The following is a 14,931-nucleotide window of genomic DNA, read 5'->3' on the forward strand; positions in this document are numbered from 1 at the left end:
CTCTCTCTCTCTCTCTCTCTCTCTCTCTCTCTCTCTCTCTCTCTCTCTTAATCTCTTCCCTATCGTCGCGACGTTGCATACAAATGTAATTCGGGTCGACTATTCTACTCGTCTCTCCCGCTCCCCACCGGTCTCCTTGAGTCTACTGAACCGAGTAGAGTCGTTTCGCCCAGGGAGCTAAGTATAGAATTCCGGCAACATGCTGTTTGAGTATCTCTCGGGACCGGGGGTCCGTTACGATCAATAGACGGCAGATTCGGCCATTTTCGACATATTCCGTTGAGTTCCCCTACTATATGTTCGTCCTCATCGACCTCCAACCATTACCGGCCACACCTCGCTCACGTAAACTTCGTCGGACAAACCGGTTATGCAAAGTGCACTTAGAATAACTCTACGTAGGGTTTCTTTGAAAAAGTATGCTTTAGAAAGCTCGCTCACCTTCGGCAACGTTTACAATTCAGTCACAATTATGTTTTAAGGTCGTAACACTAGTCTATGAATCGATTATGCACCTATATCCTTCGCGTAAACTCATAAAAATGGAATGTTTCATATATGCATTCAATAAAACTGAATGTCACTTTGATAAAGGGGAACTTTGAATTCTAGACGATCTTTTCTTCAGCACACACACACACACGCGCGCGCGCGCGTGTGTGTGACGTCTAGCGCGAAGGTCTCGCGCATATTCATAATGCGTTATTGCATGTTATTATATTATAACACATTGCTTGTTGATTGCTTCTTTTCAAGATTCATATATTAATAACGTCAATCGAACACATATATCGTATAGCGATGAGGACAGATGTTTAAATTTACGATAGCATTCTATGCATATGCAGTATCATCGCGTATATATCAATTTTGAATTGGAAATGTTGAGAGAAGAAATACTCATTGTGTCGATACTTGGTGGGATTGTCGGGCGGAAAGTTTGACTGTACTAGCGCGAAATGTCCATCTCGACAACCTGCGATTAGCGTTGAGCCGACCGGAAATTGCCCAGTTAACTTTTGTATACGACATTACGGATCGATGGTGAGGGCAGTCACACGGTATGAAGCGCGCGTCAAAGGACAAGCGGACGCTGTCTGAATGATTGCGGAACCAGAAGAACCGTCGCAGAATTATGGATATAAATCGTCCGCGACGACAATGCAGCAGCTTTTAAGTACAATGGATGACAGGTGGCAATTGGATAGCTGGCGTTGACGATTTCGCTGGGGAATTGCACGGAATGAGGGATTCAGTCGAAAGCCGCGGCGCATTAGGGAGAGCGAGAGTGCAAGCGAGAAAGAATGCGCAGAAGGGGTTCAGCGGGACGGCGGAGAGCGGGTGTGTGCGCGCTGAAGGAAGGGTGAGGAGATGGAGCTTGGTAGAAGAGGGCGACGAGAGAAGGCGGAAGGAGGGCAGAATGGTTGGTAGGAAAAGCGCGGACGAGGCGCAGGGAGGAATCGGAGGGCACGGTGTGTTGTTTGGCGATACTCCTTGCTGCGCCTGCGTCACGAGAGAGCAACCGCTGTCACTCATTGGCTCCCCACCCGCGCTCGAGTACACATTAAGTTGACTTAATTTCAATTCGGGTTTCCTCTTCCACACACACACAACTACTCCTTTCCGTACCCTTCTACCTCCACCCTCTCTTCTCTTTCATCTCTCGCTCTCGCACCTGTCGCGACTGTCCGCGCTCGACGTGTCACTTTTGTACTTGTTGGGTTTCATGCAAAGGGCGTCCGCTCGCGGGGACGTCACATATATGTGTATGTATGTGTATGTGTGTGTGAGAGAGAGAAAGAGAGAGAGTACAATAACAAGCGCGCGCGGCGAGAGCAAACCTGCCAGCCGCGTCGAAGAAAGAGACGACATGACTTGGGAATAGCGGGAGAGGACAAAGGCAGCGAGGGGCTGGGAACGGAGAAGGGTGTAGGAGAGTGAGCGAAAGAGAATGAGAGGAGATGTCAGCAGTGCGAGGAAGTACAGGGAAGCCGTTGATACGGCGGGGGCAAGAGAGGTATAATCCCGCCGTTCGCAGCGCGGCGGCAGAGAACGGCGCACGCTGCTCCGAGCGAGCGAGAATGTGCGCGCGCGCGTGCCTCCTTACAAAACAACGCATCTGAACACTCTGAACCTCGCCGCTGAACTCGTGCCTCAACAGTTCGGCACGAATTCACACTGAGTTGATTATATCCTGTCGCTCGTTCGCTCGTTCGCCCGTACGCCCGCGCGCGCGCGTATCCGCCGCGCCCGCCATATTGGTGGCTCGATATACTCTCATACGTATTAATATAAGTTCAGACTGGACCTGGCTAGTAGGACGACGGATCGCAGCCGCGGCCCCACCGCCGATCGTTGTTGCGCATCTCATCGTTCGAACATCGTTGCTCGTTCAAGCGCGAACAACGAATATTGTAAACACAGTGTACAATTAACAGACGGACAGACAGACAAAGCGACAAACACACAACAGACACACACCGGCGGCAACCAGCGCGCAGTGATCATGTAATACACGTCAGCCATGTTCGATCCTATGTAAAGAATCTCACGGTAGATCCGTGCGGAACGACGGTAGGACAGGTGAAGGGAGGGAAGGGGTGAGGAGGAGAGGGAGGGTAGACTTGTATTCGGGCGCGCGGAACCGACGACGACGCGACACGACGGCGAAGGAACGAACGGCGAAGGAGCATCGCGGCCGCTTTCCGGCGCGATTACGTGGCCGAGCTCCGTCCGCTTTTATGTCGATCGTCGGAGCGCCAGCGTGAGGATAGGGATCGTCGAGCGCGGGACGGTTTCACGGCAAACGGAGGTGAAGGGAGGGTCGGTTCTCTCATCTCTTCCCGCCGAAGCCGCCAGGCGCGCCAAGTGGATCCGAGACTAGCGCGGCGTGTTTAATTGACTTTACCTACCGCTGCTGAACATCGCGTTTACCGATTCGAAACGTCCCAACGACGGGGCGAGCAGCTCGAGTTTCTCGCACGTTGGTCGCTCGCGCGCACTTTCGCGTCGAGAGTCCGGCTCCTGCTTTCGTGTGCTCCGCTTTTTCGCGCGTTCTGTTTGTTTTTCTCTCTCTCTCTCTCTCTCTCTCTCTCTCTCTCTCTCTCTCTCTCTTTCTTTCCTCGCCGTCGCCGCAGTTGTCGAAAGAGCGCGCCCGCCGGAGTCGCGTTTCCGGTGCGCGGGACACCGGGTCGCGTTGAAATCTGTGAAAATCGGCGATACACGAAATGTGCGCGCTGGTACCGGTCACACGGTGGTCACGATACTTGTGTCATGCCGATTAAGGCTCGATGTTCGACCGAGGATAAGCCGATGTTGATGAGCTTGTGACAATCAGCATTGTTGATAACAATGCCTGTAAGTATGATGCATGCACACGCACAAATGTTTACGTATGTAATAGCGCGCGCGCACGCACGATAAAAACGAATGAAGATCAAGTCGTATAAGCGCGAGATAATTATGTATATATATTTTTTTTTATAAATTTGTGCGTGGATCAAGCTTGCAAGCGCGATTAGATATTCATCAACAAAATAAAAAATTTCCTAAGTTTAATGACAATGGCGCTGTTTGTTTGTGTTCGCAGATCGGAAATGAACAGTCCACTGGATCGCGATTTTGCAGAATTTAAATTTTCCATACAAGATAAGATTTGTAAGTATAGGCGCTATGGAAAAGTTTTGTTGCAAAATTTCCATACATATTATGTATTTATATAATCATACACAGCATTATATCAACTTCCATTAAGTGTAATAAGTGTATTTATGTAAATCAAGCCAATATGAATTTAAAATTTTTTTTTTTGCAGTTATGTTTTATGTTCTATGTCATATCTTTTTACATTGATATATCATATCAATGTTCTACAAAGATGTTACACTAAAATATGATATATAGAACATTCTATTATGTTCCATAAATTCTTGAACAATTGAAAAAAAAGACTACAAATTATTTTAATCTTTTTTTTAAAAAGAAATAAAGTAAGAGACACATTATCTAATAAATTATAACCATCAATCTTCTGACACAGTTTATGATGAGTTCCAATCCAATTGTATACAGATCGTCATTGAAGTTTTCACAGAGATGAAGTTATATCATTTTATATCCTAGAAGGATATAACCATGTGTGAAAACTTTAGTGCAGTATCATCGATATGCTTTTTTGTAGTGTTTTAGAGATCTGTCCCTTAGTGTTGTTTGTACAAGTCAAAGTTTGTACAACTGATGATAACAGTTATACCAAATATAAACATCATATCTTTGTTTCTCCAAGTTATATTTGAGTACACCTTCAATATCTTGAGATATATATTGAAAAGATACTCACTTATATCTCAATAAAAGGAGAGTATTCTGATATTTATAATATGAATATAAAAGTCAAGAACATTAAAATAATACATAAAGATCATATTTGATCAAATTAGTAATAAAGATATCCTAATTTTATGATAAATTTTTATGTTGTAAAGCTTGATTTTTAAATCTTTATTACTATTACAAAGACAGAGCTAAGAAAATTTGTAACTGCTAATTTTTGTCAGAATCATTTCTCAATGTATCTACCAGTAAGTTTCGTTAACTATTATTATTATGTCTGTACCTTATACTCATCATCGTTATTTAATTGTAATTGACTTAAGTAATCGTATGAAAAAGTCATACTGAAACACAGACTTCGCTCCGAGACCGGTGCAAGTTGCGTCGTCTACAGGTTAGGAATTCGTAAACACGCGGCGCGCGACAAAGTGCGCGTAATCATACTCGCAATAATAACATTACTATACCGTGTTATGCACTCATTCCACCTACCGACTCGTGTTTTATGTTTACGCGTATATAACCAACAAACTGACACTTGTACAACTCTGGTAAGTTTGATAGGATCCTTTCCACACACTCACACATATATTATTCTTCGTTAATACGGATATCTGTCCTCTTCATGCACATCACGTAGTACCATCTCATCTTTATTTCTTGCATGAGTGTCTGTATGTCTCTCTAGAGGCGATATCATCACTTTATCTTCACGGTTATTAATTAACGTCAATCTCAATCACGATTAATTCGTTATCTCTGCTTGATTTCTTCTATCTCTTTAATGAGCTCTAATTTATTCGTTCGATTAAAAAAGAGACAGAGAACAAGAGAGACATGAACATTACGGATAAGGTTGAACTAGGTTAGGTTATGGGCAAACTTACGTTAGGTTAGGGTTAGGTCAATCAATGTTGAGGGATTAGCTCTAGCCAGCAACACTTTTTTTGTGCTTTTACGAACCGCCGCATTGCACGCAGGAGACACCCGGTCGCGGTGCTCCGGCATAGTCGCTGGACCAATCGGCGAGCCGGAAGACTCGCGCCGATACGGAAGCGGCCAATACGACGCACGCTTTAGCCGCGTTCGTATCGATTCGAGAGGGTCGTATTTTCAATTCTCAGCCAAAGCTCGAAGCGGTTATTCTCGCGCGCCGCGCGACCATTTTGCTCAATGGCGTTGAATTAGGACTCACGCCGCTCAAAATCCAACGAAAGAGCGAGGTATTTTGCGTTCACGTCTATATATACATGTATATAGATACATTCATATATATATATATATATATACACTCATGATCATATACGTATTGTATACATTTATATACACTCTTCTTCGTTTGCACTCGTTGTTGAGATGTAACGTGAGGTCGTTCCTTTCTTCTCCTGTGTGCGACGAATCGCGCGCGCTCGCGACCAATGATTCGTCTCTGCACGCACACGTCAGTCGGCCGAGTCGAGTAACGTTGCCGCGAGAGCGAGCGGTTTGACAGCGACGAGGAAAAGCGCGGCAAATTGTTAGTGGCTCACAGTGCAACATCGTTTTGGAGGATCGTACGTACCGCGTGTGTGCACGGAGCGATCGGTTGGCGGTCAGTTACCTTCATCGATATGTTATTTGCATCATCTCCTCTCTGTCTCTCTCTCTCTCTCTCTCTCTCTTTCTGTCTCCCTCCCTCTTTCTGCCTGTCCTCTCTCTCTCTCTCTTTCTCTCTCTCTCTCCCGCGTGTCCTCGTGCGTCCCTTCTCGGCGTCTCTCCTACCCCTCCGCGTGCACCGATGTAACTTCTGCGCACCAAACAAACTTTACACGCTACCACGTAACGCTGTGCGCGTGTGTAATGCAAGCGCGCGATACAACGGCGACAAGATGTAATCCCGTCGGCATCGTTGATGGCACTCATGCCTTCTGTTTCAGACGACCGTACGGGCACTCCCAGGTCGCCGGACGGTTTCAGCGGTCAACAACCGCTGGTGAACTGCGGCATTTGTGGCAAACGATTCGCCTCCAAGAAGTTGCTACGCGTTCACATCAATTCTCACCTGAGGAAACCCTGCATCGTCCTCAGAAGGGTGACAGGACCGAAGGTGGTGAAGAGGAGACAGAGCGACACGTACTGGTTGGATCCGGAGAAGAAGGGCTCGTTGAAGCTGACTCTGAAGAAGCAGGGCGTCAAGCTCACGATCAAGAAGAACTCTGAAGCCTTCACCGTAGTGAATCGCAACTTTTATCCGGATATCGGTAATTGTCAAGAAGAAGAGGTGGCAGGTGCAACAGAGAATGATCATAGAGATGACAGGGCAACAGAGGGCTCACTCGACGAACCTTTTGAAAACGTGATGGTGGACCAACAAGTAGGTGTTTGTTTTCGTGCGTACGTCACAGAGTGCCGACACAGCTTGGTTGTATTTTCTCCAACTGGTTCTCGCTTGCAGGACGATTATGGGAACATTAAATTCAACGACGATCACAATCTTCTAGAAGAGAATGATAGGCCGTCCTTAGATGTTAACGAAGGTGATTCCGGTGTAGGGAGTGATATGGCAAATCCATCCGAGAAGGAAGATCAAAATGTCGATGATATACATGGTGCTGATAACTACGACAATTCTGAGAAGAGACTTTCAGAATCTGAGGATCACGAAGAGTCGGATGCCTTGGAAGCGACTTGTAGAGAAACTATTGAAAACTTGAAGAAACTTGGTGAACAGTCAAGGTAAGTTGACAGTGTACATATTCTTCTTTCATAATATTCTAAAGTAATGTATGATAAAATTAGTTTTCATGTGTTCTCGTATGATCAGCTTAAGATAGAAATATTGATAAAGAATGACAATAAACGAATATATCTGCTGTTAAATGAGACTATGTACATAAAGATTGCTTTGCTCACAATAAAGTTCTAACAAAGTATCAACTGTTTATTGTGATTCATGTTTATTCTGCAAGGGTTAATGTGATAGATGCTTATATTGTCTCCTTGAAACACGCTGTCGAAATGGGAAAACATTTGAGACTTCAGTATGATTGAAAACATAACTGCTGCTTCCTTTGTAGCTCCAGGTCAACGAATCGACTAATTGACGACTCTTCTGTGGAGGAAGAGGATGACAGGAGTCACGAATCCAGTATGATACACAATCTCGAGGAGAATCCTTCTATCAGCATTATTCCAAAGTCTTCCACGTATCCTAATCATGCGGCAGAACGCGCTGCGGTGTGTGACGAGAATAAGAATAGGGAATCGGGTGAACCGCAGGCTAGTTTCAATTGGAACCAATTGTCCGCCGATCTGTCGAGCAAAAGCAACGAGGATCCCAAAGATGGCGGCGAGCAGCAGCATACGGAGAGCGGCGAGGCCAACATAGAGAATGCCGGTTCGCTTTTGCAGAACTTCCTCATAGAACATCAAAGACGCAACCCGAACGAGGTATCACTGTCGAACAGTTTGCCACCTGTTGAAACAGAGTATGTATCTCTGGAAAAATTGGCGGAGACCGTCAACACATGTCGCGTCTGCAACGAAAAGTTCAAGGATATCACGCATCTGGACGAGCATCGCAGCAAAGCTGGTCACTATCAATGCAACATTCCGGAATGCGCCAATCTGATCTTTCACTCGCCGATGGAGGTGTCAATGCATCGAGCGCAGATGCACAGCACCCAACTCTCGCCGGGCGTGAGCCAGCTATCGCCGCATCTGAACGCGAATTCGCCGCACGTGAATCAGAACTCGCCGCATCTGAGTCAAGCGTCGCCGCTCAACACACACTCACCTCATCACACCGCGCCGCCGATGGAGCCGTCGCCGCCGACGACGACTACGAGTTCGCAGCAGCAACAGTTGAGCAGGAACTCACCGTTGACGTCGCCCCATCAGACGAACTCGCCGACGTACAGTAGCGCGGCGGCGGCGGCGGCAGCGGTGGCGAGCCAACAGATGATACCGCCGGTGAGCTTCGAGCAATTGCCGCCGCCGGTGCAACAACTGGCCCAGCAAGTGCAACGCATGCCTCTTCCACAGACAGGGCAAATGCCTCCGAGTCTTCCCCCGGGCGCGAACACGATGATACCCGGTCCCAATTACTTCGTGCAGCCGCCGGGACGGCCACCATTGTACAGAGTACCCGGCCCACAGGGTATGCATTACGCGCCGCATATAGCACACTTGTATCCTCAGTATGGGCCGGGCCCATATCCACAGATGGCCGCGCCACCGCAGATGCATCCTCAATTATCTCAGCAGCTTCCACGAGGACGATACCCGTCCGTTGTCCAGAATAGCAGGTAAAAGCGTAACATCGATATTCTGTATTATACGATTAAATAATGACTATAACAAATGGTTATGATCAAATCTTGGTTGAATTTTGATGATAATCTATAAAATTTGTAAGAATGATGGACTAGTAAGAGCCATCGCTAGATGCGATCATTTATAACTTAGCGTGAAATTATACTTTCAGAGCCTTCATATCTTTCTTTGATAAAATTTGTATTTCCTTATCTCGAAGTAAAAGGTGAACTTTGTCTGAAAATTCAGAAAGAACTTTGTCAATGTTATATTTCTGTAAAAGTCAGATTTATTGAATTTGATATTTCAGAGCACCACGGATGCCGCAGCAAGCTGGTCCGGTGCCTCGACAGCGTATGAAGAGACCCATGCAGCAATCGATGCAGGTCCAACCGCAAAACAGCGGTCCCGCGGTGAAGCAGAGGCGTATGGACGTGCTGTTACCCGATAGAAACGAGGACGCGGATTGTCATGTCATAGCGCAACAAAAGCGGAACGACGGTCTGCCCGTTATACAAAATGTTCAGGGTGCTGCGCCCCAGCAAACCAGTAGAAACGACTCTACGATACATCTTACAGATTCAATTACTCTGAGTGTTCGACAACCGAGTAAGTTTTTTTGCATTTGAATATATTTCAGCTTTAAATGTTCAACATATCGGGTAATCAAGGAAAATTCGTACAACATTAAATATTACTAAAGTTTATAATGTTTAGGAGAACATTGGTTGACACCTATATTTTCTTCATGAGATTCTATTAAGTTAGTGCAAACATTCGTCATTTTCATATTAAATTATCATAGGAAGTTTTAAAGTTTAAAAGGAAAATAAAAAAATTCTCTTTAGAGAGATATCTATAAAAAAAGTACTGAGTCAATATGTCCATTTTATTTGTAAAAATTATTAATTTTTTAATAAATTGCCGTTTTCTCTATTTTATCTGACAAACATGACAAACCTTTTTTTTTATTTAATTGCTTTTATTTATTTATATAATTAATTTTATTACATTAATCTAATATTTAATTATTCACGTAAAACAACCGACATGAATTTAAAAATTTTCCTTGGTTACTCAATACACGTTATGATTATATTTTATTTTCTGTTATAGTACCTCTTCTCTCTGTGTGATTCAGTTTATATGATTTTGTGTCCAGCAGCGTTCTGCGAGTTCTGCTTTTACAAGTTTAACGATTGGTTACGCTAGCAATATTGAAATTTAGTTCTGATGATTTTTGTATTCAATTTCGATTTTTTCTTTAACTTCATTGCTCGTTCGTATGTACGCATGTATGTTCTGTCTAAGAAATCACTATTTGCAGAAGGGGTGCATTACACAGAAACATAAAGTGCGTTGTGTTTTTTTCTTTTACTAATCTGAAGGTTCCGCCCCAGCTCAAGTCCAGAACACGTCGAATCCCGGCGGAAAGAAATCCGACGCCAAGGCAGTGGCGAATGTCCTCGCGGCTCGAGGTATAACAGTTACTCCAGCTGCAAATAAAAATAAGACAAGCGAACAAAACAAACAGCAGATACCTCCACAGCAGCAGCAGAGGCCACCACCTTCACAGCAGCCTTTAAATGTTACAGCCCTCAATCTGAATTCTGCTATTTCTATCATACCAACTAGTTCGCAAAGAAAGCAGCAGGATCAGGGCCAGTTCGCCGTGCCGCAAAACAAACAGAACAAATCGTCGATGAATGAAGTGGAGCGACCACCGAGACCGCCAACCGTTGATCTCACGCAAGACACTCCGCCACAGATGCCGGTGGTTAGACGTGGTCGGCCACCCAGGTGAGGAAAACGTTCGATAAATTGCGGAGGGATTTTTGCGAAGGATTCAAGGCCTGTACTTTTACAGTTCGGCATAATTTTACCCAGTAATCTATTGATCGTTTTTTTTTTTTTTTGGTAACCGAAATAATCTAAAAAAATTAACTTGTGCCTGATCTCTGTGTGGGTATGAGCTTTTCGTAAATATCCCTGTGAACTTATCGAATAATCCAATATTTAACATTTTTTCAATTTTATATTTACTCGCTCATGAGATGTCGGGATCGGTAAGCGAGTTCATTGTATACGTCACTTGCGTTTTCCAGAGCATTATTGACGTGTCAAGTGTGCGACAAGAACTTTCAGAATCAAGACATGTTAACCCAGCATATGGCGAATCATCGAACGACCAGCAAACTCCTCCACAAGTGAGTTCGCTTCCTCGCTCACGTTTAGCCTTCAAGACAGGAGGATTGTGTAAGTTTTGGTTGTTATTAATCGTCTTTTTTTTCTCTTCAAGATGTAATCTCTGTCCTGCTCAATATCCCACGGCTCAGGCATTGGCGACGCACAAACAGACTTATCACAAAGAGGTTGATACCGTAGCGCAAAACGGAGGCGCTGAATTAGCTTTGCCGGTTGTAGACTTGAAATCACCGCATGTCTTGAATCGTTTGGCAAATCTGGGCATTCAAAGCTACATACCATTGTCGCAATTGAGTGTCCAAACTGGGGGTTACTTCGGCTTGCCGATCATCACCATAGACGGTGCGAGAAATTCGAGCACTTGTAATTTGGGTGCGCTTGGTGCTACCTCTATATTAAGTCTCGGTCCTCTTAAGCATTTATCAAACAGGTAACTATGGACGAATTTGCGTCCGGCCTATTCCACGTGCAATCGTACTCCCCGTTGTCATCGGTCATTATTCTCGTTCAATTCGACCTACACGTTACTGTATTGCCACTGACCATGACACGAATTGTCCTGATTTTTGGAGGAAAACAACCGTGATATAGCGTAAGTAGATTCACATAAACACGACACATTTCAAATACATGAAGTTTATATATTTGTGAACAGATTTATTTTTACGAAATTGTTTCTCTTTCAGTATTCTGTTATAGAAAGCAGAAAAAAAAATTGATAAACTTAGATTTAAAAGAGAAATTGTTAATTTATTTATAGATGTAGAGCAATACAGTATTTCTTTCGCATATATTTTTCTCCTATGGCAAACATTTACTACAAATTTTCATAAAATGTAAGATCTGAAACATACAATCAATCTACGCAGTTCAAGTACGAAATATAAATATAAATAAATAAATATATATATATATATGTCATATACTACGAAAAAAAAGGAAAAGTTTGAAATAATAGATTATTTTGTATCACGATCCATCGCAGTTGCCAGTATATATCTTTTTTAATAAATATATTAAATAGGGATTTCTCCCACACTTTCTCATGTTCCACGTGTAAACTGTTCAACAAAAGAGCATTACAAAACTAAATTTTTTATTGTTATAATAGTTTTACTATCTCTTTATCTCCCTACGAGACATATATGACAAAAGAAATTCTAATTACGTACAATTGAGTCCAGTTATATATTGTTATATTGACTTAAATTACTTTCAATATAATATAAAAATATCTTATGTGTATAAAATAACTTTTTTATGTTTTGTACGCAAAATGAAAAAATCTAATTGTTATCGATAATAAATACTAGTAAATCAAACAAAAATTCGACTGTTTAACAGTGAGAGTTATGTTGATGCCTGTCGAGCGATACTTTTTATTAATACACGTGCAATGTACGATTGCTAATAAATTACACTGATGTACCTAATCTAGCAGAATCGATCTGCTAGATACAAAATATTACATGGAAGATTATATTGGTATGATGTAATTGTTGTTACAAGTACATATATACATACATACACATACAAACACATATACACATATACATTTTACACGCACACATCCATAAATATAGAGTCCAAAATATGAAGGTAAATTTTCAAAACAAATTGCATTGATGGTAGAGTTGTAAGAAACATCTCGTGACTTTCTACGAAACAAAAAAGAGAAGGAAAAACAGAAGTTTTTATTTTCTATTTGACGCAGTTACTACGTTTTGTACATACACTGTGTATAAAGAGGATGTGGTTGAAAGTATATACAGGGTATCCCACGTAATTAAACCGAGCTGTATGTTTGGGGCATAATTGGAGATAAAAGAAACATTAAAAAAAATTTAATTGTTTTATATACTCACTATATATTTTTATGTTTTTATGTATGTGCTGTGTTATAATGATACAATATAAAAGGCAAGATCAGGTAATCTTGTTCTTCAATATTACCTTCAATATTATCTCCAATAATTTTCGAAGATACAACCCGGTTCAGTTGTACAGTTGGAACTCTGCATATTCGTTTATACTTAAAACGGTTTCTTTATAAAAGAAAAAAATATCGGATAGAGTATAGGCAATATTTAAGAATATAATTCACATACACACGATATCATATGCAATTTATTATTTATTATCATTCCTGTTAGTATATATCTTGTTATGTGTAAATAATTACCGCCATTTCATTATATGCGATGTGTAAGATTTAAGTGATTTATTTTGACGAATTTTCGTGAGAACGGTCTATTGTTGCGTGCGACTGATTACGAGATATTAATGTTGTATATATTTGTATAATAATAAAAAGAATAACGTATATATGATATTTCCGTCGCAACTCGGGCGTACAAGTTACAGTTGGGCATTGTATCGTTCGTCTTTTATTTAATGGCTAGGTATATGTTTGAAGAATTTTTGTTTTGTTGTAGTTGAACACAAAGTGAGTTAAAGCAGTTCAAAACGTTATCTTGTCTCTTGTTTCGCATCTTATCATAGAACATTTTAGTTTAGTTGATTTCTCGAATAATCTTCACCATTTAAAAGAAAAATAATATAGACATGTTACTCTCTTTTTTCATTTGAGTGTTTCATTGATGTTTCCCTATACCTCTCGATTGGTGATTGTATCGTAACGTTTAAATAGAATTAATTGATTATTATTAAATTTAGAAGATAATATATAGACAAACAGTTCATTCTTTTATAATAACAAGATAAAGGTAGGGCTAAAATAAAGCTCAGGTTTAAAAATGAATACTTGGTCAATTATTTTATGCACATATTTTATTTTGATGATCAATGTAAATATGTCAGATTTTAAATGATAAAATATTTTAACTTAATATTTTTTTTTCTTATTATGTAAATATTCTTTGAACAAGAATTAAATATCTATTTTGATCATGAATATCCTTACAAAAAAAAAATACGAAAAAATCTTCAATTTTGGGTGCAAACACCCAAAAACTGGGGATAAACACCCAAATTTGAACGTTAACACCAAATTAAGGGTTTTTTTGTATCTTTTTCGTAAAGGTATAATAAACAAAATTCAATGAACTGTAGCTTGAACTAAATTAATGATAATGAGATCAGGTTCAGGGGGGATTTTTTACGGCTTAAGATCTCTCTACTTCCACATCTTATTATGCAATATACAGTTAACTTATTTATTATGATGTTATAAAAATCGAAATCCGTCAAATATATGTCAACATTTTGCATAAAATTTCTTGAGTTACGCAAGATAAACAAAAAACCCTAGGTTTATCCTAGGTAAATCAGACACGTTTTAGGTTAATATTACATGTGTCGTACGACAAGCTTGTCGAGCATTCTAATTGGCTGTTGGATAGAGAATTTCTGAGGTATCTGGAGGAAAAGTCAGGGATCTTATGAGAATTTTATCCAACAGCCAATCGATACGTCCGACAATATTTGTACAACGCATGTAATATTAGCCTTAAGGTCTGGAACACAATATGCCGCATGTCGGAGTTGGATATCGGATCGCAGCAGATGGTCCAATGAGAGAATTTATTTTTCGAGAATGAGTTTTCCTCATTGGACCATTGACTATGTTCCGACATTCAACTCCGGCTGCGTTCGAGAAGACGCTATTTAGCGCTATCAGTGTGCTCTGTCCTTGTTTGTTCCTGAAAGTATTGTGTTCCAGGCCTAGCGGGAAGCACACACTTTTGTGAAAAGCATAAGGTGCTTTCCAATTGCTTAACAAATCTTGCCGTTCGAAAGCGACATCTCTGGCGTGATCCTGAGGCGCACGGCGACTACAGAGAGAAACAATGGCCTAGTTTACATCGGGCACTTGATACGCGTATCAGGTACTATATTCGTATCAAAGTCGTACTAAATATTTAATACGCACGATGTAAACACTGACAGATCAATTTTATACAAGCGTACCAAGTAGGAGTATCGTACTAAACTAATACGCGTATCAAATGATATAAATGACGATGTAAACGTATGAATGTTAGAGGAAATCTAACCAAATTAAAATCGGTGTTATCAGTAACCGTTGGTTTCTCTCAAAGTATATTATAGTAAAATGTCTTGTAAAAAGGGTTATAAGTT

At 41.4% G+C, this 14,931-nt stretch overlaps 2 protein-coding genes across 8 annotated transcripts in view; one reads left to right on the plus strand and one right to left on the minus strand.

Annotated features, from left to right (window-relative positions):
• Positions 1–5,228, minus strand: part of LOC116849882 (dysbindin protein homolog) — a 12,702-nt gene extending 7,474 nt beyond the window's left edge. Inside the window, exon 1 of one of the 2 annotated variants that reach the window (XM_032827523.1) lies at positions 4,917–5,228. The gene's annotated coding sequence lies outside the window, so the exon portion shown is untranslated. Of the gene's footprint in view, positions 1–4,824 lie in introns of both variants that reach the window. The other variant, XM_032827517.1, reaches the window with a different exon arrangement.
• Positions 2,111–13,162, plus strand: LOC116849745. Of its 6 annotated transcripts, none has more exons than XM_032827209.1 (10): positions 2,111–2,574; positions 3,286–3,357; positions 3,590–3,657; positions 6,249–6,685; positions 6,767–7,047; positions 7,389–8,618; positions 8,936–9,234; positions 10,014–10,425; positions 10,731–10,832; positions 10,925–11,264. In XM_032827209.1, the coding sequence occupies exons 3-10, from the start codon at positions 3,597–3,599 to the stop codon at positions 11,262–11,264; spliced, it is 3,162 nt and encodes a 1,053-aa protein (XP_032683100.1). In that variant the 5' UTR covers positions 2,111–2,574; positions 3,286–3,357; positions 3,590–3,596. The 6 variants fall into 6 exon arrangements, 5 of the variants coding, with proteins under 5 accessions (XP_032683100.1, XP_032683125.1, XP_032683133.1 ...); XM_032827234.1 differs by having other exon boundaries at positions 2,113–3,357; positions 10,014–10,103; positions 10,221–10,425; positions 10,925–13,162; XM_032827242.1 differs by having other exon boundaries at positions 2,116–3,357; positions 10,026–10,103; positions 10,221–10,425; positions 10,925–13,162.
• Positions 13,163–14,931: the final 1,769 nt, after the last annotated feature.

The sequence above is a fragment of the Odontomachus brunneus genome, unplaced genomic scaffold (genome assembly GCF_010583005.1).
Source record: "Odontomachus brunneus isolate Ranch 3 - 2012 unplaced genomic scaffold, Obru_v1 Obru_scaffold_005, whole genome shotgun sequence".
Classification (NCBI taxonomy): Eukaryota; Metazoa; Arthropoda; class Insecta; order Hymenoptera; family Formicidae; genus Odontomachus; species Odontomachus brunneus.

Bases quoted from the DNA above. Each gene is read 5' to 3' on its own strand.
- LOC116849745 (XM_032827209.1), top strand. From the start codon at position 3,597: ATGAACAGTCCACTGGATCGCGATTTTGCAGAATTTAAATTTTCCATA. The intron at 3,658-6,248 runs GTAAGTATAGGC...CTTCTGTTTCAG, and splicing joins TTCCATACAAGATAAGATTT to ACGACCGTACGGGCACTCCC. The intron at 10,833-10,924 runs GTGAGTTCGCTT...TTTCTCTTCAAG, and splicing joins ACCAGCAAACTCCTCCACAA to ATGTAATCTCTGTCCTGCTC.